Source organism: Vigna unguiculata, chromosome 9 (assembly GCF_004118075.2).
Source record: "Vigna unguiculata cultivar IT97K-499-35 chromosome 9, ASM411807v1, whole genome shotgun sequence".
NCBI classification, from domain to species: domain Eukaryota; kingdom Viridiplantae; phylum Streptophyta; class Magnoliopsida; order Fabales; family Fabaceae; genus Vigna; species Vigna unguiculata.
The window spans coordinates 31,536,773-31,561,449 of record NC_040287.1 but is presented as its reverse complement, the minus strand read 5'-3'; the positions used below and the strand labels follow the sequence as shown (position 1 = coordinate 31,561,449).

The 24,677-nt window shown below is 33.7% G+C and overlaps 3 protein-coding genes across 4 annotated transcripts; 2 read left to right on the top strand and 1 right to left on the bottom strand.

Moving 5' to 3' along the window:
• The first annotated feature begins 1,834 nt into the window (after positions 1 to 1,834).
• Positions 1,835 to 9,708, top strand: LOC114196267 (mRNA cap guanine-N7 methyltransferase 2). Of its 2 annotated transcripts, none has more exons than XR_003606651.1 (11): positions 1,835 to 1,996; positions 2,075 to 2,150; positions 2,229 to 2,323; positions 5,303 to 5,374; positions 5,648 to 5,757; positions 6,650 to 6,772; positions 6,874 to 6,966; positions 7,309 to 7,377; positions 7,503 to 7,591; positions 7,669 to 7,800; positions 9,265 to 9,708. XR_003606651.1 is itself a non-coding variant. In XM_028086857.1 (11 exons), exons 1-11 carry the CDS (start codon positions 1,916 to 1,918, stop codon positions 9,394 to 9,396), a joined length of 1,038 nt encoding a protein of 345 aa, XP_027942658.1. In that variant the 5' UTR covers positions 1,835 to 1,915; the 3' UTR covers positions 9,397 to 9,708. The 2 variants fall into 2 exon arrangements, 1 of the variants encoding a protein (XP_027942658.1); XM_028086857.1 differs by having other exon boundaries at positions 7,703 to 7,800.
• Positions 9,709 to 13,182: 3,474 nt separating this feature from the next.
• Positions 13,183 to 16,863, top strand: LOC114163174. Its single transcript, XM_028047312.1, has 3 exons — positions 13,183 to 13,356; positions 14,327 to 14,437; positions 14,620 to 16,863. The coding sequence occupies exon 3, from the start codon at positions 14,675 to 14,677 to the stop codon at positions 16,469 to 16,471; it is 1,797 nt and encodes a 598-aa protein (XP_027903113.1). The 5' UTR covers positions 13,183 to 13,356; positions 14,327 to 14,437; positions 14,620 to 14,674; the 3' UTR covers positions 16,472 to 16,863.
• Positions 16,864 to 17,532: 669 nt separating this feature from the next.
• Positions 17,533 to 23,894, bottom strand: LOC114164437 (phosphomevalonate kinase, peroxisomal). Its single transcript, XM_028049108.1, has 10 exons — positions 23,696 to 23,894; positions 23,437 to 23,590; positions 23,257 to 23,354; positions 23,010 to 23,119; positions 22,871 to 22,923; positions 22,409 to 22,789; positions 21,602 to 21,706; positions 20,241 to 20,468; positions 19,192 to 19,314; positions 17,533 to 18,111 (listed from the first exon to the last, which is right to left on the bottom strand). The coding sequence occupies exons 1-10, from the start codon at positions 23,701 to 23,703 to the stop codon at positions 17,845 to 17,847; spliced, it is 1,527 nt and encodes a 508-aa protein (XP_027904909.1). The 5' UTR covers positions 23,704 to 23,894; the 3' UTR covers positions 17,533 to 17,844.
• Between the last annotated feature and the right edge of the window lie 783 nt (positions 23,895 to 24,677).

Below are 24,677 nucleotides of genomic sequence, written 5' to 3'. Positions count from 1 at the left end.
TGTTTTGTATTTGTAATATGGCAGTAATGAATGAAATGAGAAGTTCAATTGTGTTTTACATGGTTGTGTTTTATCCTGTAATTCAATTGTGTTTAACAACTGTGCTGTAATTAAATAGCAGTGGTTATATGTTGTGACTTTTATCCTGTAAGGTTTCCTTTGATGTTAACAAGATATACATTTAATTGATTTCATCAAATTAATCCATACACAAAGTTTTACTGCATTATCACAAAACACAAGTAATCCATACACAAATTTTGACTGCATTATCACAAAATACAAGTAATCCATTCACAAAATTTTACTTCATTCACAAAACACAAGTAATTCATACACAAGTTTTAATGGACACCAGACATGTGGTCCACAAATCTGAATAAAATAAGTTTAACTACATTTAATAAAGTATTGGACACCAGACATGTGGTCCATACATCTGAATACAATTTTGCTTTAATCCAAAAAGTTGTCCACTATGATATTGCCCACTGCTACAAAAAGTGGTCCACCATTAAAAGCAACCAAAACAGTTTGATTCCTCATTGTATTTCACGTGGGTTGAGCAGAGGTTGCAGTACTTGCTTGAGACCCTATCACTTGTGCAGCCATGCTTCTGGTTTGTGTTGTTGGTGATCTTTCTCCCTGGTTCACGTTTGCAGCAACTCCTCAGCTGAGATTTTTTACAAATGAATACAGCTTAATCACTTTCTAACATAACCCCCATTCAGCAGCTAAGTTGGTTTAGTGAAGTTAATGACATTTTAATGCTAACAAAAACCTCAGCTAAGTTCTTTTAATCACATTAATGACATGTGCCTTATTAACGAGTAACTAAAACGTGCAAAAAAATTCCTCTCAGCTGAAAACGGGATCCTTACGTGGCCATCCGTTAGACACGTGTGAATTAAAATTAACAGAGTTTAAAATTGGGGACCAATTCCATTAGATTTAAAATGTGGAGGACTGAATATGACCAAACATTACGTGGGGGACTAAAACCAAAAATTACCCATACTTGAGGGACGAAAAACATAATTAACCCTTTATATTTCAACTTTTAATAAAAATTGAAATTAATTTTTTTTCTTAAAATTTTGAACCAATTTAGTCATTTATCTTTATAAATACACGAATTTAGTTATATAAACCAATTTGTTTTAAGTTTATTTGACGTTTCAAATACATTTTTCACCTAACATTGGAGCGTGTTAAACAGTGTAAACAAACTAATATTTTTTATACTTCAACTTTTAATAAAAGTTGGAATTAGTTTTTTTTCTTTTGGAAATTTTGAATTAATTCAGTCCCTTATCTTTATAGAGGCATGAATTTAGTCCTTTAAACTAAATTGTTTGAAGTTTATTTGACATTTCAAACGCGTTCCTCACCTAACATTGAAGCGGAGATATATGTTAAACACGGTAGACAAACTAAACTATTATAATAAAATGCGTTTGAAACGTGAAATAAACTTAATAAAATTCGGTTAAAAGTATTAAATCCATGTATTTGGAGAATTAAAAGACTAAATTAGTTCAAAGTTTTTGAAAGTGACTAATTCTAATTTTCATTTTAAAAAGAATATTTAACCCTCCTTACAATTCCTAATTATTGTTTAGGGTTAATTCTGAAGGTTTATTTTATAACTAAGTCAACAACATTTTCTTACTATTATTGACACTATAGAAATTAAACTCGCAACATTTTACTGGTTAAATGATAATTTTACAGGTATGAATAGTTTAAAAAATCAACTGCAAGAAGCTGTTTATCGGAATTTTAAATTTATATACTGCAAAATCCATTCTTAAAGTAAAAGTATTTACTTTTACACTTACAGTGAATAATATTGAGCGTTGTTGATGAACTTCTGAAACAGCACGCAGAGGAAGAGGAAGAGGGTTCTTGAGGAATGAGTCAGTCAACACACCAGCGGCTCTATGATTTTGCTAAAACGGCTCTCATAAACGTATTCGCTCACCCTTACGCCACGGTTCGTCAAGCTCTTTCATCTCATCCAATTGATTCTTTTATTCCTTTTCCATTCTATTCTCACTCTCATTCATTCAAGGTGTGCGATTTGTATTGTGCTGATTCCGGCTCTGATAACTGGGTCGACGCGCAAATTGGCCACTACATTGGAATTGGTAACCCTTCCCTTTCTTCTGCTCCATGCTTTCTTCGAATTGAATTCATTCTTGTTTTTGTTCTTGCTTTTGCTGCAGACGCGTCTTCGTCTGGGATAGAGCAAATGCGAGAAGCTTGGGAGAGTCACAGGAAATCTTACACTGCCCAGTTCTTCCAGGTCGACCCTTCCGTGGTAAACTTTCTTCTCTACGTTCAATTGTTTCTTATGCCGTTAACTATGTTGTGAAATAAGCTTGTATAGGGGTCAGGACTCACTGTGAAGTAGTCAGTACAGTAGCTATATAAACCTTATTTATCTGTTGTAAAATCATTCATACTATAAACACACAAACATATCTGTAATCTCTATCACTTCTATCTCAGTTTCGGAATTCCTTCATTCTGGGGTTTCCTGTGTTCTTCTCCTCGACTTTCTTTATATCTCTCTATCGCCCTAGAATAGGTTTTCTCGTAACAATTGGTGTCAACCTGGTGTGTCCAATAGATTTGGTTGGCAATGGCGGATGCTACGCTGCTCAGACAATGAAAGATATTGAAGAACGCCTCTCAACACGCATGGATTTTCGTTTCACGATATTAGCTGCTTCTCTACAACGAACTTTGACAGTTTCCCTGAAAGAAACACTCCAAGAACTGGTAAAACAGAGGGTTGATGATGGAAATAGGCTGGGTGACGTGGTAGCCGTCCTAGTCCTTCTTCTTATGCTTGTGGAACAAGATTAGCTAGGATTGTTTTTCATTGTTTTAATGGAGAAACTGTCAATCAATGGGTATGTATATCTATGCGAAAACTATTTCTTGACTGATAACACGCCGGATGATTCAAAGTGAAGCCTGCTATTGTTCATTTGGAGGGTCGGGCATTGCAATGGCACTTAGCTCTTGCAAAATCTTTCCTGTTTCATCTTTATATTCTTGAGATGATTACACTAAAAGATTGATTGAACGTTTTGGTGATATTTGTGATGATCCATGACAGAGTTGATGAGGCTGCTGCAGAAGCATTCCGTTAGTGAGTATCATGAAGAATTTGATTTAATTATTAATAGGTTGAATCTATCGGAGGAGTATGTTTTGAGTAATTTTCTTGGTGGTCTCAAGAATGAGGTACAAATGATGGTTTGAATGTTTCAACCATCTACAAATAGACGAGCTTTTTCTCTAGCAAGAATGTATGAAGTTGTTAACCCTATCAATGTCTCCAACAAGGTTTAAATAGGGGTATTGGGTCCTGCACCTGTGAGTCCATCATCTATTATGCCAATCATTGTTCCCTCCAAACAAAGACAAGCAAGAAGTTTGTCACCTGCTTATATACTGAAAGAAGGTCAAAAGGGCTTTGCTATTTTTGTGATGAGCCTTATTTGGTGGAGCACAACTTGGTTCATAAAAAGTTGCAATTTCATGTCATGGAGATGAATGATGAAGAGACACCGGACGAAATAAGGCAGAATTTAGTGCGGGCACACCAGCGTTAGGTCCTCAAATTTCAATAAATGCTTTAACAGGGGTGGCTTGTTTTAGAACTATGAGAATTACTGGATACCATCAGGAACGACCCTTGCACATCTTGATTGATAGTGGCAGTTCACAACTTCTTAGACATACACATCGGTAAGAAATATGGTTGCAGGATTGAATCCATGGAACCTTTGAATGTGATAATGGCAAATGGTTCTAAACTCAAGATTTCTTCAATAGTCAAAAATTTCAGTTGGACTGTTCTACAAACAACCTTTACATATCTGTTGTTTCCTTTAGGTTGTTGTGATTTGGTCTTGGGCATTGGCTGGTTGATCATGTCAGGCAACATTACTTGGAACTTTGAACTATGGAGTTCAAAGGTTAGGGAGACATGTGTTGAGAGTAGCAACATCACCTAATGTGAAAACTGTTAAGAAACAGCAGTTATACAAGGCTTTGGCGGATGATGTTAAAAAAACTGTTGAGAAACAACAGTTATAGCAATACCACTCCTTTGAAACATTGTTGACCTCAAGGATGGAATGAAGGGTATTTTTGTTATGAAATAAGGTTGTATAGGGGTCATGAATGACTCTTAAGCAGAGAGTACACTTGGTATATAAACCTTAGTTAGCTAGAAAACTGTTAAGAAACAGCAGTTATACAAGGCTTTGGCGGATGATGTTAAAAAAACTGTTGAGAAACAACAGTTATAACAATACCACTCCTTTGAAAACATTGTTGACCTCAAGAGTGGAATGAAGGGTATTTTTGTTATGAAATAAGGTTGTATAGGGGTCATGACTGACTCTTAAGAAGACAGTACACTAGGTATATAACTCTTAGTTAGCTAGAAAACTGTTAAGAAACAGCAGTTATACAAGGCTTTGGCGGATGATGTTAAAAAAACTGTTGAGAAACAACAGTTATAACAATACCACTCCTTTGAAAACATTGTTGACCTCAAGGATGGAATGAAGGGTATTTTTGTTATGAAATAAGGTTGTATAGGGGTCATGACTGACTCTTAAGCAGACAGTACACTAGGTATATAAACCTTAGTTAGCTATTGTAAAATCATTCATACTGTAAACAGACAAACATACCTGTATTCTCTATCTCTTCTGTCTCAGTTTTGGAATCCTTTCATTTTGCAGTTTCCTGTGTTCTTGTTCTTTGGCTTGCTCTCTATAACCCTAGAATAGGTTTTCTCGTAACATTTTACCAGTGAGAGCAAATTTTCATAGGGTTTGTTTGGGAGGACTCCGCAGCTGCCTTTAATTCCTTATTCACAGCACTTTAAAAAAAATTCAAGCCATTTTACTTGTTATTGGCTCTCTGATATAAAGTCTAAAAGGACATACAATACAATAGTCAGAATGTGATTATAAGAATAGTTTATGAGACTCTTGGCGATAAGCATACTAGGTTTTTTGAACTGCACTTCTTGATTTTTCGAATTTTTGCTGTGAATGTTATGCTTGCATGGTGAATATATCTGATAAATTTAAGGAGTATGATTCAAACATTTTAATTCCTTTTTTGTCACTTTTGACCAATGAGGCTTACACTGTGTGGTAAGTTGAAATTTGAAACCCCTAGTGCCTAAGACTACCTTGAATTGAAGTAAAAGGAATTGTATTATATATTATTCGTATTAACTATATTTCTTCTTGTTTTTTGACAGGAGAATATAGAAACACATTTGGAGGAGAAAATCAGTGTGGCTGATGTTGTCTGCTGTTTGCAGCATTTGCAGGTCTGACTTTCATTTTGTTTTGAATCATTGTATTTGCAGGTCTGAGTATAGTTGCTGTTTAGCTTGTTTCCAGGGTGTCTAATTATTAAACGTTGCTTTGTTTTTGTATGATAAAATACTATTCAAGAATAGAATAAACAAGCCCAGTTAGAGTCTTAAGTCCTTTTGAAATATAACACTGTAGTGATTGTCTAATAACTTTGAATTTTGGGTTTTAGTTAATCCTTTGAGATTTTCCTGTTAATCCTCTTCTGATAAACATATCTAATGCAGTTGTGTTTTGAGACTGAAGAGAAAGCACGGAAACTACTGCATAATGTGTCATCTCTGCTGAAACCCGGGGGTTATTTTCTTGGTATTACTCCTGACTCATCTACCATATGGTATGGGAGTTGTCAGAGGCCTATTATTCTTGGGTTTAGTTGCATTGTCTCTTATTTTTCCCTTTTCCTTGTCTTGGCTATTCTTTTTATTTGGCTTATTGGTGATGGAACTTCGTTTGATTTATAGTGTCCAAATTACGTTTTGTTGATTTGGTTAGGGGTTACCCCTCTGACATCACTTTTTTGAACCAAAGTGTCACTATACACTCCAGTCGAAAGAACCCTTTTGATGGCATCAATTAGTTATTACTTCAGGTTAAAACGTGTAAGAGTTTCGCCTAATCTGTGTGCACCTAGATGTCACTGCAAGCAAAAATATATGTTATTCTGGAAACAGTGCCCTGGGATGCTTAAAGGTGTACTTGAGTATGCCCCTTTTTCAATTTCATCTCTTAAACTGTTCCTCTAAACTGGATAATACGTCTTCTGACATTGTGATTCTTTCCTATGTGTGAGATTTCCGAATTATGTCTTTTAGCTATGCTTTTTATTTCTTAGAATCAAGTCTTAGTTCTCAATCTTCTTTCACTCATTTATTTATTAACGTTTAGGTGTAATATCAAGCCAAATGCATTTATATTTATAATGGGGTCCCTTTCTGCCCCGCAGAGGGAGAAAAAGGTACAAGAATGGCCTAGTGGTTTCAGATGAAATTTAAAAAAAGTCTATAATCACAAATGATCTTATTTTGGTTAGACAATTTTGTTCATTCTCATACATGCATTTATTTTATCTATTTTCTATGTATGAATTGCATCCTTTCCTCCATTTTATATTTTTGAACTTGGATTCTATTGGTGTTTGTCTTCATTGTTTTTCTGGTAATTCATATTGTACGCATGAGATCTTTATGCACTAATAGAATAGATAAAATAACATTGTAGTCGTGTAGGGCTAAATACCAGAGGAATGTTGAAGCCTATCATAACAAAAGCAGCAGCATGAAGCCAAACATTGTTCCCAACTGCATCCGGACCGAGAATTACATGATTACTTTTGAAGTTGAAGAAGAAAAGTACATATTTCAATCAATCAACTGCATATTGTTTCTTCTTTTCTTATGTTATTTTAGTTAAGTCATGTTGTTATTCATTGAAGTCTATTCATTATTTTCAGGTTTCCGTTATTTGGAAAGAGGTACCAGCTAAAATTTGCTAATGACATCTCTGCTGAAACCAATTGCTTGGTTCATTTTCCAAGTTTCATCAGGTTTTCCTCTAGTATCTCATAAATCAAGATGGATGACTCATTACTGTGAATTGCTGTGTTGTTTGGTGCCAATGTGACCCGATGATGTTCTATGATATTACCTAGCAAAATTGATTTTGAAAGGAAAAGATTGATTGCCAATTTTTTAATAGATTTCTGTTTAAACTTTAACTTTCAGTCATAAAGATATTCCAAACGCACCAAATTGACTATTCCATGTGGAATGTATCCGTGAAAGAGGATGAAAATATTTGTAACTTCTTGTGCTTGTTTGGTTCATACCTCATATCTACAATTATGTTTTTTTTAATACATCTGATGTTTTGCTTCATAAAACCATAGGTTGGCCAGGGAAGCTGGCCTTGAGTATGTGGAGATTCAAAATTTAACCGAATTTTATGACGACAACAGGTTAGTTTGACATTCTCTGGTGGGGACTGATGAAAAATCCTCCCAAATCCTTCAAATATGTTATTAGGATTTTTGGAATTTTCAAGAATATTTATTGAATATACCTTTTGTGATTGTTGCTTAAGAGCACAATTAGCTGGCCTGTTAACACACTATGTTCCAAACCTCTTGGATCCGAGGGGAAGACTTCTTCCACGTTCATACGATGCGCTAGGTGATGCATTAATATGTTTTAATTATTTTTATTGCTTATAACTTTCTTGACGTCACTTTCACCTATTATTTATGCAGATTCTCAGATACTGTATTTTCCATTCCAATGCAGGTCTCTATACCACTTTTATATTTCAAAAGCCTGACCCAGAAATTGCACCCCCAGTTGCGACTCCATTATTGCAAGATGCAAGTTATAATCACGATGAGGTAACTGATAGTATTATAGACTATTTTACCTTAATTTACCACTTTTACTTTGATCAATATTTATCTTATTCCCAAGAATGTGCCGGGTGCCCTTTTTTCCTCTTCTCTTCATTCTATCACGCAAGTACCATATAATTTGCCCTTTTAACAATCTCTTAAAAGATGGCGTTGTTCACCATGCAGCCAGCAGACAAGTTTTATTTATAAATTTTTCTTTTAGGAAGATGGCCACTGCAAATTAAGCATTGGCTCGTTACTAAGCATTGACTTATTACTGGCATTGTGAAAGCTAACATGCTCTGCAAATATAATTTTCATAAATTAAGCCATGCTTACCTTTTACTATACTTTTACGAAACATCGATTTAAAATAAATGAAAAATAATAAGATTTTAATGAGTTTAATTGACATGCTCTATTAATGTGTGTCTATATTACCAACTAATTTAAAACCACCAAACGTAATTTTTAAAATAGCTGCTATTATAAAGGTCAATAAACTCATTCTACTTATCAGTGATAGTATAATTTTTTCTACACCGTGAATGCATATTTAATTTTCAATCTTAATATGAATTAAATTGTTCAGTTACATATTTGGTCTTCTCTGTTGTGATCATTGTGTGAATTTACATTTTTGATAACTTTTGTTTGAATTTGATCTCTCAAAATTTTTTCAATTGGTATAGTCAAAGCTTTCTGTTCTACGAAATACATATAATTTTGTTGAATGCACAGGTCAACAAACTTCATTAGGATAAGTTTTGAAGTAAAATGACTTTTGATATCATATTAAGAAATGAATTTTAAACTCAATTCAATATTGTAAAATTAGTTGAATTTTAAACTCAATTCAATATTGTAAAATTAGTTTGTAACAGAAGGTTTATACTCATTTATATAAATTGACCACTTGTATACGTGGGATCCCCAGTAATAAATTCAGCCATTAAAGTGGTGGATGGTGCACTTTTGTATAATATATGGATGAGTGAGTCATGGATAGAGGATGTAAAAGGAGCAACAAAACAAAAATGATATTTTTTCTTAAAACAAAATCAAAATTTTATTATGTTAGAAAAGTTCTTTTGAAAGTGGTACATTTAAAACTTCTAGACAAAAGGGTCATTATGATCAAAGAGGTGATCTTATGCTACCTAACTTCTTTCTCACGTACAGTAAGAAATGACTTTCTTCAAGCGGACGGGTTTGTACTTTCTAAGCATTCAAATCCTAGATTGCTTCTCATTTCCATGGTCCAGCTTTGTATATTATACATTACTAATTACGTGCAAAAACTTCTTACTCATGGATTTTGCTTTTCCAAAATATTGTATTCAAAGTTTTTGCTTTACCAAAATATACATCATTTTGCATCCATATTATTGTTAATTCTGTTTTCTGTGTGATGCATTTACATTCCTTAATCATGTATTCACCTCTCATGCTATCATTCTCCGACAGGGAACCAATTGTCGAGATGATGAAATAATAAATGGTCATGTAGAACCCGCTATTGGGCTGGGCAAGATAAGCGAACAGAAAGGGATATTGGGCCCAGGTCCAGCAGATTTACGTTTTCCAGAAGCACTTTGAATGTTCTCCGGAAGCTAAAGTTTTAGGTAATTTTGTTTTTTCTGATGAAACCAATATTTTATTGGCAAAAAGAAGAACGCATTTAGGTGTTTTCTTCCTTTTTAAAATGACAAAGGTTAGGGTAGGTGTTTTTTTAACTTCTTTTGGCATGTAGTTAGTGTGAACGGATTAGTTCACTTTGCCATGTATTTTCACTCTCCACTTAGCTTTTCTTCAAGTCTTCTGCCAAAAGTTTTCTCCAAAACAGTAGAATTAAAAATTGTAATGATGAACATTTTTTAATCAATTGCACTTTCTTCGAAATTGGGATAACATGGAGTCAATGTTACTGGTCTTGTCTTATTTCCCCTTTCCCCAATAAGAAATACACACTTGATGCTTTTCGTGTTCGTTGTCTCCAACTCTGAAATCATAGTTTAGGTAGATTTGTATTAGCGTCCCAAATTAATTATATTTACAACTTAAGATTGTGTTAAAAGTAATGCAGAAGTGTTGTTCTGCTCAAATAATGAAAATAATTATTCTTAATAAATTAACATTGCTAAATCAACTAATACAAACAAACATGCATTCATAGATCCTTACAGATTTAAATTAGTTCGGTACGCAATGATGAAGAAAAGAAATTTGAAATCTTATTGCATTTGAATCCACTCAACTTTGTTTTCTCAAATGTTTCGAATACACGTGCTTGACAAAGATGTGAAGTGATTCCGTTAATTTATCAACAACAAAAAAACTATTATAAGCATTTTTATAACTTTAATTTTGTTTTCAATTTTTATAGTCAAAGAGGACTAAAAGTGATTTCTCTATAGATTATCTTAATCTTTTTTGTAATATTACTTAGTTATGACCTTTTTTAAGATGGGATACAAAGTTTTTGTTATTGTCATGCCATATTTAAATTAGTTTCACGTAAGAAAACACAAGTCTTTTGAACCCCACATGCATAACTTTTGTTGTCATTTCATTTTTAGTACACACTTAATATAATTTCCATTCCGTCGTTGTGCGTGTTTTTTTTTTATTAACTGGATACAGATATAAACTTTTTAAAATAACTCACTGTTTGATAAATTAAACTAAATTCTATTGATTCATAATTTGTGTTTAAATTCTTATCAAGTCATTACTCTAGTAATAATAGATTTTGACAATTATTTGCCATTTACTTGCGTAATAAAATATTGAGAATTTACTTTTCTTTTTATAAATGTCAAATGTCATTAATATCTTATCTGCCAAAAAAAAAACTCGTTCATATGTTATTGCTTATTTCTGAATTTCAACTTTAACCTTTATCAACTTTTCTTGTGAGGATATTAATTAATGTCTTATAATTCCACAATTAAATTATGAAAAGCTTTTTTTTTTCTATAAAGTCGTAAATTAAGTGGTTGTTAATCTAATATTAAAAGAAAGGGAAATTCGAAGAGAAAGTGTGTTAAATAGTCAGCTAGTTAGTCAAACCTAATAAAACATTGTCATCATACAGCTGTAGGATAATCATTACAAACAGTCATTAAAATTAAAGCTGAAAGTGTATAATATTGTCTTATTGTCTTATTCCATAAGCAATTAATGAGTGAAACAACCTCAACTTCATTACATATATAATTTTGACTACGTTAAAAAATTACCAACTCTGTCTTCAGAATGATGAATATGAAATTTAAAGCACTAAACTTATACAAATTATCCAAATTAATTACCAATTCTTCACCATTAATCTTCTTTTAGGGATATTATATTATGCCTTTAACAACATCGCTGGTAAAAAATGCTTTAAAAATACTAAGGTACCCAGTAAATAGAAAATAAGGACCATCTTTGGATGTTTACGCTGACATAAAAAAAAACTTGAACAATAATATCAAGTTTACATTTAAATCAACCCAAATCATTAAAGTATGATAAACGAGTTAAAAACATGCAAATTATTTCTGATTTTTTTTTTCATTATTTTATTTTGTTCGCGTTTTTCGTTTATTTTTAAAGACCTTAACAAACTTTTTGAAAAGAAGAAGTTATCCGTTGATTAGTCAAAGGCTCAAAAAAGTTCACCAAAAAGAAAAAGATGCAAAGATGATCACTACTACGTACCAAACATTCTTTTCATTCCTACCAAACTAAACGCGGTCGTAGCAATTCGGGTCGGACAAAAGGTTCCGGATCCTAAACGCACTCGTTTACCTTTTGCTTTACAACATCGGATCCGGGTCTGTAAAAGATGAGGGTATTTTGGTAAAAGGATAGAATCCCGCGTAGCTTCCATTAATGATTATGACGGGACTCTCTCCTCATAGTTGCGGAGCCCAATTGAAATTTTTTTTCAATTTTTTTTGTCATATGCATCGTAACACTCTCTTTAATGTGACATTAAATTGAAAAAAAGATCAACTAAATAGTTTCTTCGTTCTATTTAAAATTGAAAATAAAAGTAGCATCTTTTACGATTTTTTTTTATTAAATGATAAAGGAAAAGCAGGTGAAGAAAAATGGTAGCAGTAACTGGGCAGAACCAATCCTCAAACTTGCTTATGACTTTATAGTTGTGAAAGATAAAAGTTGTACCAAATATGGCACAGGTTTGTGAACAAAGGACCCTTATTTTATATATATAGTGATGAATTATTTGTTCTTAATTCTTTGAAAAGTGTGTCCAAAGCAAGTATTGTAAATTGACTCATCAATGATTTGTTTGTTGCTGTACCAAAGAAAATTTTGTGGGTGAACACTCCTGGATTTTGTTTTCAGAATTTGTTGAAACATCAATTTGATTTTTAAGGGATTAATTATTATTCTGTTTGTTTTTTTCAAACAGATGGCATTTTCAGTAATCTCAATAGAAATTTTTTTAAAGCAACGTTTTCTATTGCTAAAATTTATTTATGGATGATTAAATTAATGTCGGAACTGAATAAAAATTATCTTTTGATAGATATTTTTTTTTTTGAAATGTATAATTAGAAAGACACGATATAAATAAGATACGAGAATAATTCACACGAAAAAATTAACATTTTTGTAACTCAAAATATTAAAACCTTTGATTTATAATTTTTTCATTTTCACTTAATATAAAAATTTAAACTTATACTTATGTTTTCAACATTTAAAACAAGACTTTAAACACTATAGAATGCACCTTTTTTTTTCACAAACTTTACGTGGATAATAATGAATTTTGTTTTTTTTTTCTTCAATAGTGTGTATTATCCATTTTTCAAAAAACAGAAAACTTGAATTTTTAATATCTTTTCGATCAAATGGAATCCAAAATTAAATATATTTTTACATTTTGAATATCGATTCGAAATTAAAATTTGTTGTTATTCGAAATTTTAATATATTTGATCTTCAAATTTTAAATTACGAATAATTATAGTTTCTTTAACTTAAATTAATTTTAATCTTTTATATGTCAGACGTTTTAATAAGTTAATATTTAAATTGTTTAAATGATTTGACATTTTACTCTTTATTTTAATTGATATGTCAAAAATATTTATTTTTAATAGGTAAAAAGATTATATTTATTTTTTAAGTTTGAAAAGAAAAGTATAACAGTATTTGGACAGAGAAAAATTTAATTTTACAGACAAAAACATATCTTAAACCTATCGTCTTGTTAATTTAGTATTTAGAACTAATTCTAAACAGAAAAAATTAGAAATACTTACTACATTCTTGAATTAAAGAGATGTTAAATTTTTAATAAGAAATGTGATGCTGGATTTTGAATGAGTTGTATGAAATATTGATTTCATTGAATACTTAAATTCGGAAAAAATATATTTATTTTGGGGGGCATTAGTTTCACTCGCTTTCTCTCTGTATCTCAGTTTCTGCTTTGTTTCCATTCCATGTGCAATCTTATTTCATAACACTGCATCCTCTCTCTCTCTTTCTCTCACTTCCTCAAAGATTCACGGGTTGCTCTTTTTTTCGTGATCGGTGAGTTTCTGGCTCTCTCTATTCGTCCACTGTACTTCATCATGTTCATTTCTCCAATTGATTCTACACTATTTGTCTTCACTTTTGCTGCAATCACTTGATGGTGTTAAGATTTGAGTTCTGGCTGCTATAGTTATTATCCATATAAGCATACAAGATGGTGAAGTGATGTAAAGTTGACAAATCTTTTTTTTTTCATCAAGGAGAATAAAAAATAAAGTTTTGGAATCTGGGTTTGCTGGTAGGATTTGGGTTTAACTATGAGATTTTGGATTTGTGTTATTATAAGTGCAGTGTGAATTGATATGAAACCATCTGCTCAAAAAAATGTAGTCCCTTTCAACTTTGAATGTCAGTTAATTCTTGATTTAATGAATGAGTAGACAGGGAATAAAGAGAATAAGATCCATATTTTGGTTTATGTCTTGTATTTTTTTCAGTATATATTCTTCAGTTGTATTTACTTGAAATAATTGAAGAGTTATATTCCATAGTTGCTTCTTGGTGAAGCATTTCTATCCATCATAAACTACAAGGGCAAGGGTAAACACCAACGAGGGCAACAAGACAGAATATAAACATTATTTTTTCTTTTACTGGAATATATGTTAATTCTTTTGTATGGGAGAGCCACTTCATACCAGTCTACTTTTGATGATTTGATGCAAGGAATTAGTACATCTTTTAGAATTGTATACCTTGACAAAACATGTAAAACATAAAGAATATTTACTTGAGCCCTATCTATCCATTCTTTTAAAATGCTTATGTGGAATAAATGTGAACCATATGTTGTGAAGGGGACCAAGATAGAGTGGCTAGAAAAAAAAAAGAAACAAATGCATTTAAATTCTACTGATATATTTTTGTGCCTGAACCATCTGAATAAAAAGAAGATAGATAATGTAATGTAGTTTGAATGTTAAATCACTTTGAATAGCTTGGCATGACTGTAAGTGTTTGATGGCAGGGAGAAATAAGAGTACCAAATAAGTTTGCTGGAGACCATAGTGAATTACTTTGAGCTCAATCTCATCATCTCCTTTTTCTGGTGTGGGGACAGAATAATAAAACATAGCAGGTAAGAAAAAGAGATTATGCATATTTTGTTTGGTGTTAATAGCTTCTTTGGTATTATTTAGAGACAGTTATCTGGGCTTTGAAATTTTTTTATACTGGCTGAAATTTCTCTGAAATGAGTAAAACATTGTTAATGTCTGTTTTAACTATCTCATTTTATATTTTATTTGCTGAGCATTGCAGAGTTATGGAGGTGGATTTATCTTGAAGAGCCCAGTTTTATCTTCCAATAAAAGCAATGGTTGCAGAATCATGGTTTCGTAATCTGTGGAAAGCTCCTCGGAAGCATGATGCTAATTCCGAGAAGGTGGTCATTGAAGTATTAGCATTTGAAATAGCAAGTTTGATGTCAAAGGTAGTTAATTTATGGCAGTCTCTGAGTGATAAACAGATTGTTAAATTAAGGGAGGAAATCACAAACTCGGTGGGCATAAGAAAGCTTGTCTCAGATGATGATCATTTCATTGAACGTTTAATCTGTTTGGAGACACTTGAGAATTTGGCACATGTTGCGGAGTTTGTGGCCAGGCTTGCTAAGAAATGCAGCGAACCAATTTTGAAAGGTTTTGGAAATGCCTTTTACGAATTTATCAGTACAGGCATTGATCCATATGGGTGGGAATTCACCGGCAAGAAGATGGAAAAAAAGATTAAAAGGATGGAAAAGTTTATATCAACTAATGCAAGTTTGTATCAAGAGATGGAAGTGCTTGCTGATCTTGAGCAAACTTTTACAAGAGTGAAGGCTCATGGTGAATCAGATGGTGTAACTTTAATGGAATACCAGAAGAAGGTTGCAATGAAGAGGCAGGAGGTAAAGCACTTGCAGGATATTTCTTTGTGGAACAGGACATATGATTACACAATACTTCTTTTAGCAAGGTCGTTATTCACAATATTCTGTAAGATCAACCGTGTATTTGGAATTCAAGAGATGGTTGGTGTTGGTGGAACCAATAATTCAAGTGTCCTGAACACAGATTTCATTTATAGAAGTCAATCAGTTTCCACATTATTGCAATCTTCTTACAACCCATCACAGAATAGTATTGCCAGATTTTCTTCAGGACCCCTTAATGCTATTACCGCCAGATCAGGTCCAATTGGTAGAACAACAAATAAAGCAAATGTTTCTAATTCTGGTCCTCTTGGTGACTCTTCCACTAAGTCAGGCCCGATTTCAGGAAAGTATACAAGTGTCAATTTTTACTCAGGTCCTCTTGGAAGGAAATCGAATCAATCAATACCTGTTACTGGAAGAAGTAAAAAGAACAAGATTTGGAGGTTTTATGGGAAGGAAGCTCCCACAAGACCCAATAGACTGACTCAAGTAGGACCTTTCAAAGGGTGTATGGCTTGGGACAATGCCCTATTCACTGACTGCCAGTCAAGTACAAATGGTGTTCATCATGGAATTCAGAATCCCAAAGATGTTAATTCAATTCCTCTTGGCACTGGAAAAGTTGTTCATCATACTCAATCGGTGTTCAAACCTCTCCGCAAGCTATTGAATCCTCCACCAGACACACTGGGTGCTGCTGCTCTGGCACTGCACTATGCAAATGTTATCATTGTGATTGAGAAACTGGCAGCTTCTTCACACTTGATTGGTCTGGATGCAAGAGATGACCTGTACAATATGTTACCGGTACGTGTCAGAGCTGCCCTTAAGACCAAGTTAAAGCCATTTACCAAGACCATAGCTTCATCATCATCGATCTATGACCCAAGTCTAGCAGAAGAATGGAATGATGCAATGTCAAGCATACTGGAATGGCTGGCACCACTTGCTCATAACATGATAAGATGGCAGTCTGAGAGAAGTTATGAGCAGCAGAGCTTTGTTTCCCGGACAAATGTGCTGCTGGTACAGACCCTTTACTTTGCAAATCAAGATAAGACAGAAGAAGTAATCACTGAGCTTCTTGTTGGTCTCAATTATGTCTGGAAATATGGTAGAGAGCTTAATGCAAAAGCTCTGGCAGAGTGTGGCAGTTTTAGGGTAGATAGTGAATATCCTACTCTGAATGGATGAATGATCTGTATCAAGGTTGTGGCCATTTCTCCTACAGGAGTCCAGTTCCTTGCCAGGGATGAGGACTAGCAGGAATAGCAATCATCACTCTTGTTAAATCAACAAATGTGAATCTAATGCTAGATGAAGTATGAGAGAAATACCTATGTATTCATTATTGTGAAAATTTAGTATCAAAATGCGTACCTGGTGAGGAATTTTTTCAATCATTCATCGTTAATTTTCTTGGATGAGTTACGAGCTGCTAGAACTTGGTTGGCTTGTCTCATCTTTGCAATGTTGGCCTTCTTTCTTCCTTGATGAGTTCCTACTTCTTACGTGATGTTTAGGGTGTTGATATTTATGAACATTATTACATATTAAATTGTATAGTGAATGGGGTTATTCTGCAATATCTTCTGAACTTATACTATTGATAGTAAATACCATAATCTATTTTTCTTGTATGCTAAAATTGCTAAAATGTCATTGTGTCTATATATATAGCTCAAATTACAAACCCGTCCGTGGAGTAATTTGATATCTCAAATCCATACTACCCAACTGTTTACGGTAGATTTACTTCTAGTCAGCGTTTGAATAAAAATTTCTAAGAGATTAATTATTTCTTAAGAAGATTTGTTGTACTTTTGATGAAATATGTCATGATTGAATACAAATTAAAAAAAAAAAAACTGAGATTCTAAAAATTTATAAGAACATTTTGATGTAAAATAGTAAAATTTCAAATAAAAAAATGATTTTTTTTTTTAATTCTTCTGTGTCGTCTTATTTTTCTCTCCCGTCACCCGTTCTTCTCTCCTCTCTATTTGTTCTTTCTTGTCACTCTTCCATCTCTCTCGCCTTTCTCATCTATTAACCTCGGTCAGTTGTAATTTACTGTTTTTGATTTCATCTGAAAATATTACCTGTTGTAATTAGTAGGTGGCTGTATCAGGTCTTCGGGCTCTGATTCGTGTCTGGCCAGTGCTATTGCTATTACATCACACACAGTACAATACATATGATCGAAAGAAAATAAGTTGCAATGAAAATTTTAGCTAACATATTCCCTCGACCAGTTGTAGAAACGTAGGTACATCTGAATAAGCACGTTAGATGTTACGCAATATATCGGAAATTTGGATGATACACTTTGTTTTCTTCTGTTCTTGTTGTAAGAAACTAGGTTCAACGAATCTCCAGCTCGTTTACAAAACCAAGAATAATTGGAGGGGGTTTTCACTTTAAAAAATAACTATAACACATTACAAGCTTATTTCAATCCACTCATTTCCCCCGAAATCTAAAATAAGCAAACTAATACCTAGTGAAGCCACACTCCAGGGATAAATTTTGTGGTGAGTAGCAAACTTTAATTGATGGAAATGAACTTATTCGATATTAATTGAAGACACAGCTGATGTGATTTCATAGGTTCGGGGGTCCGCACTTTCTAAACAAACGCCACAAGGATCTTCTTTAACCAACAAGGCAAGAACATTATGTGAACTCCATATTTTTGTCACATTGCTGCTTGAATTTCCCAAACAAACAGCAAAGACTGCATCAAACCCTCCTGCCCCTGGCACTCCAGCCAACAGTACTCCTTCCAAGTTCAATGTACCATCTAGAAGTTGCGTTTGTGATTCTGGTTCAATCTGTACACGTTGGAATGAAACTTATAAGTCTTCTAAGTCATAAATATTCAATTTTTTTTTTAAATAATGAATCCATCAGAAGAATGAGTCTCTAATGCCAAGTCTCTGACTACAATTGAATAGTTGAACAAGGAAATATAGCAATTATGCTTAAGTCATTAAACATCAATTTTATGATTGATTCAAGGGGTTCATAATTGACAAGTTGAAACAAAGCAACTCTGTTTTAAGTTTAACTGAACCAGCGTGGTGACACTTCTTAATACTAGAAGATATACCCCCAGCAGGTTCAGGTATTAAATTGTCGTCATGAATCAACTATATCTCAATCTGAAGATGTTAAATGATCGATTGCTTTTTATTGATTTGCAACGGGGTGGGCAGTGGTTTGAGGGCTATTGTAACAAGAAAAGCCTAATAAAAATTATCTTATTTTTTGTTTTATTTGTTACAGAAATGATCTTATTTTAACATGTCTAACGTGCCTCTTCAAGCAAAAGCTCTTTAGGTTTGAAGTGTGGACAGTGCACAACCCACCAACCTTGTGTTGCGATTCAAATTTTTAAATGGATGAAGGTGCTAAGAGTCTAGACCACTTGGTCATATAGGCTCTAGAAACATGCGATGAACGATCTCAAAAGCCTAAGTTATTTAATTCCCCGAAACAAGTTAATGATATAGGTAGTAAATTGTACTTTCTAACCCAACACGAATAAATTAATCACTTGGCAGTGAAAGAGATCTTGATATGGGACTTTTTCAGTTCTTGATTGACAGAGTATCATGGCAATGCATGTTATGGAATGCACAGATAGCAAGTAGACTGACCACAGTGGAATTGAATCGAACCGTAATACTTCCCTATGAATCATTATTGGGATTGGCCTATATTATTTGCAAGTAAATTGTGAAACTTAGATGCGTGATCATTCTTACTCATTGGAAGATAAGAGTTATAGTATCTAAAGAGGTATAAATTAACCAAAATCACTAATTTTCAAACGTATATGTATGATATAAATCAGCATCATACGAACAGAGAACAATAAAAATAAGGGCTCAATGATTAAATGAACTTACCGGAACGCCTGCAGACTCGCCCATTAGGCGCATATGATATCTAATCCTCAGCATGGCATCTTTTGCACTAAGCAGCGCTTTAATTACCGCTTCTTTGTTAGGCTCAGAAGATAGTTCTATCCACTGATAAAGCAATTTGAGTTTCAAAGTTAAAAAATCCAAATGAAAGGAGAAAAGTTATGTGAAAAAAAATCTTAGAACTTGACGAAATAAAATAGATGTCTCAAACAAGAAATCTTATAACAACTGAACTTGTGAAGTTGACAAGAATCATAGAATTATCCTACATGGGTGCTTCTTAATAGTCACAATATCAAATTTCATTTCTGGCCATGAGACGCAATGTAGGAATCACCTATGTTGATTGCTCCTCCGTCTCTTGACGCAAAAGAAACTTTTCAATTTCATGCTCTGCCCCCCTCCCTCACAAAGGGTCAGCTCCCCTTCAAACTGGGGGTGAAAAACTAATAGATGTATTTCTAATATAATTTTTAAATCAATCTCATTTACGAACACTCCATTGTTCATTTCTAAGTGTTACAAAACTGACCATTAGAGTTGGGCCGCAATTTTTTACATCATTCCATAATAATAAGATTTGAGTTTACTGTGAACTGTGAAGTTCATAATTCTCAGGCAACAAGGCCATATCAAGTATGAAGGACGTCAAAAGGTACAATAAGGACGTCAAACTCTACATCTAGCCACAATCAGATTCTGGTTTGGAAACATCTAGTGAGTAATAATGGTTGTTGCCAGTAAATAAGCTTCTAATCTATACTCCTCTCCAGAGAAGCTCTAGAGAAACCATCAAAGCACTAAGAGAAGTGTATATAATCAGTAAAGATGTACCACTTAATCCAAAACTGTCAAAAAGAAGGGTAAAAGGGTAATCCAGTGCAAAGAATATCATAGGGACACAACGTTTAAGTTATCTGATTCTGACAGGAAGAATTCTCAAGCAATTTACTTTAGTTGCATAAGTATACAAATTCTGAATCAAAATCACTCCATTAAATTGATGTTACAACTGATTTCCAAGGAAATACCTTGTCTGATCTGAGTATGCTGCAGCTTTCAATCACAGATTTATATGCATTCCATTGTTCCTTTGCTAATTTGCTTAACAAGTTTAATTGTATTTCCAATGCTGAATTTGCCTCTGACAATCTTCTCCATGTGTCCAGGGATTTCTGAGGGTCAGACTTTTGCCATTTTTTGACAGCCCCAACCATCGATGGCGTCGATGATCCACCAGTTCCAGGTTCTCCTAGTAACTAGAAAGAACAAGATATCAATCAGCCTTAGAGACAAGAGAATGCATGACATAGAATATGGCTGAAACACATTTGGAAACCCTCAGTATTATTCATCAGCAGATACTGATATCACTGTGCTGCCACTTCAATGGCTGGATTTACAATGTAAGGTAATAGGTAAATACTGAAACAGAAACAAATAAAATAGGGTTTCCAAGAGACGCTATAATCTTCCTAACTGGTCTCAATATGCAGGTGAGGACAGAAAATAATCAAATCGTCTTATGTATCTTTCAGCTTCGTTTACATATAAAGTTTGAAAACACCTAACTGATTTATAAGTAATATTCATTCAAAACATATTGAAAAAAAAATCGAAGCTCTCTGCTTGTTAAACTGGCATCTGATGTTATTCAAAACTAGGCTAGTGAACTTGAATTTAATTGTATTATTGCAGAAAAGAATTAAAATTCTGTCACTTAGGTCATCATATCCAAATGCATTTCATGGTTTATATAGGATGCACATAGAAAAGTACAACGATATAAAACAACATAAATAGATATTAAAAATGAACAAGCTGTTAATGGATTTTAGCTCCCAAATATTGGATTTTTGTTAACCAAAAGCCAGATATAAGTTTTACAATTTCCTCCGCATGATTGTCATAAGCAACTGTACTCTAGCCAATCCTTAATAAATATCACAGAAGTTTGAATAAATGACAGCACCCAATTTCCACATATAGGAAGAACCCCAGTACTCACGTTAAAAGTCAAAATCTAATCAAACAAAAGGTCAGAACTTTAGTCATTGTAAGATGCATTTGGTAATCATGAGTCCAAAATGTGGATTGCAGAAATGATAAGCAATTCATGGAATTCTGAAAAGACTAGAGGAATCCTAAAAGGAGAAGACTCTATCCAGCAAGCAACACACCATTATTTCTTTCTTGCTTTTCTGTTAAAAGAAGGTTGTGAATAGAAACGAAATGTATAAATAGCGTCAGGACTTGGGTGCATCCCACCATAACCACCCTTTTAACCAGAAGAGAGACAATAGGGGATGAGGGAGGTGGGGCAGGGAGTAAGTGCCCATAGCCATTTTTAGGACATAAATGTAATAAAATCAGGAAGATTTAAGTTGCTTACAAGAGTCATCAAAGGTGGTAAAGAGAACTCGGTCGTCTCATGGTCCCATTTTCCTCTAATAATTTCAGTGAGAACATCTGGTAAAGGCACTGCTTTATCTGCAATCTACAATGTCAATAAAACAAAAGTCAATGAAGTTATTGATGTATGTGGAACACTGCTACTAATTCCAAAAGAAAATTTGCTGTGTGTAAGACAAAACCAATAGAAGAATCCTAGCATGCTTGTATTAACAATTGGGAAAAAACACAGATTGCAATGCATGGTGGTGGCTACTTATTATATGAAAATATTTTTCACGAGAATTTAAGAACTCAAAGATAATAGTTGTCAATGATCTCTTGATGGAACCCAACCATGGGTCAAACAAACCAGGGAGGGTCCATTATGCCAGTTCCATAACATTTGCATTGTTAGCTGAAAGCACGTCTTAATATACAGAGTGAGATCTGCTTACTCCACGCAATGTCTGTTCAAAGACATTAAATTTCACCAATCTAATTGTCAAATTGAAAGCACTCATTAAAATAATCAAATCAACAAAGTTTATAAAATTTAAAACTAATTGATAAGTCATCAAATAATTTCGACTTAACACATAACCTTTTTGTTTAAAATACAAGTCAATGTCATCTAAAAGATTACAAACCAACAAATGTCCAGTTTATCTAAAACTTAATGTTAATGACCATTGTAATAATATGACAAGATTCTATCTTAAAAAATTACAAGATTAAAGGGTTTGATAGGTGACATTAAATGTCTATGGAAAAGAAATTAAACGGGATGTGAGAGGGGAGGAGAGACCTGGGTGGAAGAAATCACTTCTGGTGAAAACCGCACATACCGCTGACTGCCATACACAGCTGAACTGACATCAAACCCACTGCCTACTTTCCCCTGTGCAATACAGTGTGCAGTTTGGGCAATTTTATGCACCATATCAAGATCAGCAACATCTTTCCTTTCCCGGTGATTCTTAGAAGAGGAAAGCTTCACAACATCCAGGTAATGAAGTAAGGCAGCAACTACAGCCGTAGTCATCGCTGCAGATGAGCCCAAACCAGTTTTAGCCACTTCAGGCTTGCAATTTCCCCCATCAGCACCATCAGCATTGAAGGTGATGGAGGAAAAAGGTGGAAGGGAGGCCAACGATTCTGGCGTCAAAGGGAGTCCACGTCTCTCAATCTGCAGAAACGTTTATTAACAAATAAATATTTTGGTCAAAACTTTTAAATGCTCAAATCATGAAAGCAAAGGGTAAATTACCTCATTCCTGTACGAATAAAAATCATTGGAACCCAAAATTGTAATGTCAAGACCTACAAGATCAATCCAGTTACAAAATCGAACGTTTAAACCTGTTTTGTTTTTCATTTTTCAAAAGGGTGGAGAAGCGTCATATCACCTTGTAAAAGCAGTTTGTGCAACACCTCCTTTTTACTCTGGTCAAACGTGGCATAAGCAGCAGCCACGGAATACTGCACCGCGTATTCCACAAAAGGATTTCTCGTATCACTGAAATAATTAACCAATCACAGAAACTACATCAAACATTGAGAAACCACAAAGAGCACAGTAATAAAGCGACCAAACATACAATTTCTACATTGCTTGCTAACAGTGAAACAAATAATCTGAAACGGAAAACGTGCCTTGAGGAAACGGTTTTGATGTCAAGATTTTTGAGCGCGAGTTTGTAAAGAGCTTCTCTGGAAAGCTGAGGAGAGGTTAACCTGACATCTGTCCAAGCCTGAATGAAAATCAATAAGAGAAGTGAGTAAAAGATAATAGCAAATAATGCGAAGAGAGAAGAAGAAGAAGAATACACAGACCCATGCCCAGGAATCGGATTTGATTTCGTGGTGAAGGGGTTTGATGATGGCGTAAAAACGAGCGTTTGTGCTGAGGACAAGTCCTGAGTTGGGTCGCTCCAAAATGAGGTAACCACCGGTCATTAACACTTTTCCGGGAGCTGAAGTAACAACCCTGTCAATCTCAATTTTAGTTCGAAACTACCACAAATTCAATTGAACATCGATGCCGCAAAGAGCAAAACAATGCGAGTGGTGATGTGATTAGTTGTTGACTTACTCGGCCATCGCTGCTATGCAACTCGAAATGGCTTAAACGGTTGCTGTAGATGCGATGTGATCAGCAACACCGTTGTTTCTGTTTCAGTGCAGTGAAGAAGAAGAAGCAGAACAAATAATGAATGGCCTCGCGTTGCACGTGGCGGGTGTAGGTACAGTTCAGTTTAAGAAGGTGCAGTTGTCACAGTTGTACTGTTTCACATTCCAGTACCACGTCTTCAAATTAACTGAGATGTGTTTGGGCCGGGTGGGCCGTACTTTTCTTACATAAATTTGTTAGGTATTATCTTCATGCACCCCCATAATTTCTAGCAGCACCTCCATAATTTTTAAAATGACATTTTATTCGTCATAAAAGTGATTTTTGAATATACAAATTCCAAGACGAGGGGCTCCATTTTTTATTTTGTTTTACGACATCCCTACTCAAATGATATATAAATGCAATTTTAGAAGATGAAATTACTAAGCTTCCAAATGAGTTAGACCTCACCATAATCTATGGGTAGTTACGTGAAGATTAACTAGTAATAAGGTTGTGAGTGCCAATTTAAAATTTATGCAAATGTTACGTCTATTACAATTTACAATTAATTGTAGTTATGAGCATTTCTTTTAACCCTTGATGTTAAAAGTGGATAAGATCAATAAAGATAATCATATTTTTTACTAAAATGCAGACAATAGTTGTAGATTTTTCAGTTATTTAGGATGTGATTGGTAATGTAGAAAGAAGTAAAGAGAATATAATTAAAGATAACTGAAAAAAGAAAAATAAATAAAAGATAAAATTGAGTTTTTTTGTTGTTGTAGAAATAAATGAGAAATTGAAGTAGAACATATTTTGAAAGTTGCTTGAGGATCTGAGAAGAGATAAATTGCAAATCTATAAAAATCAATTATACTCTTACAATATGATCCTACTTTCTACTATTATAAATAGTAGAAGGAAAATAGAAAAAAATGATAATATTATAACGTTG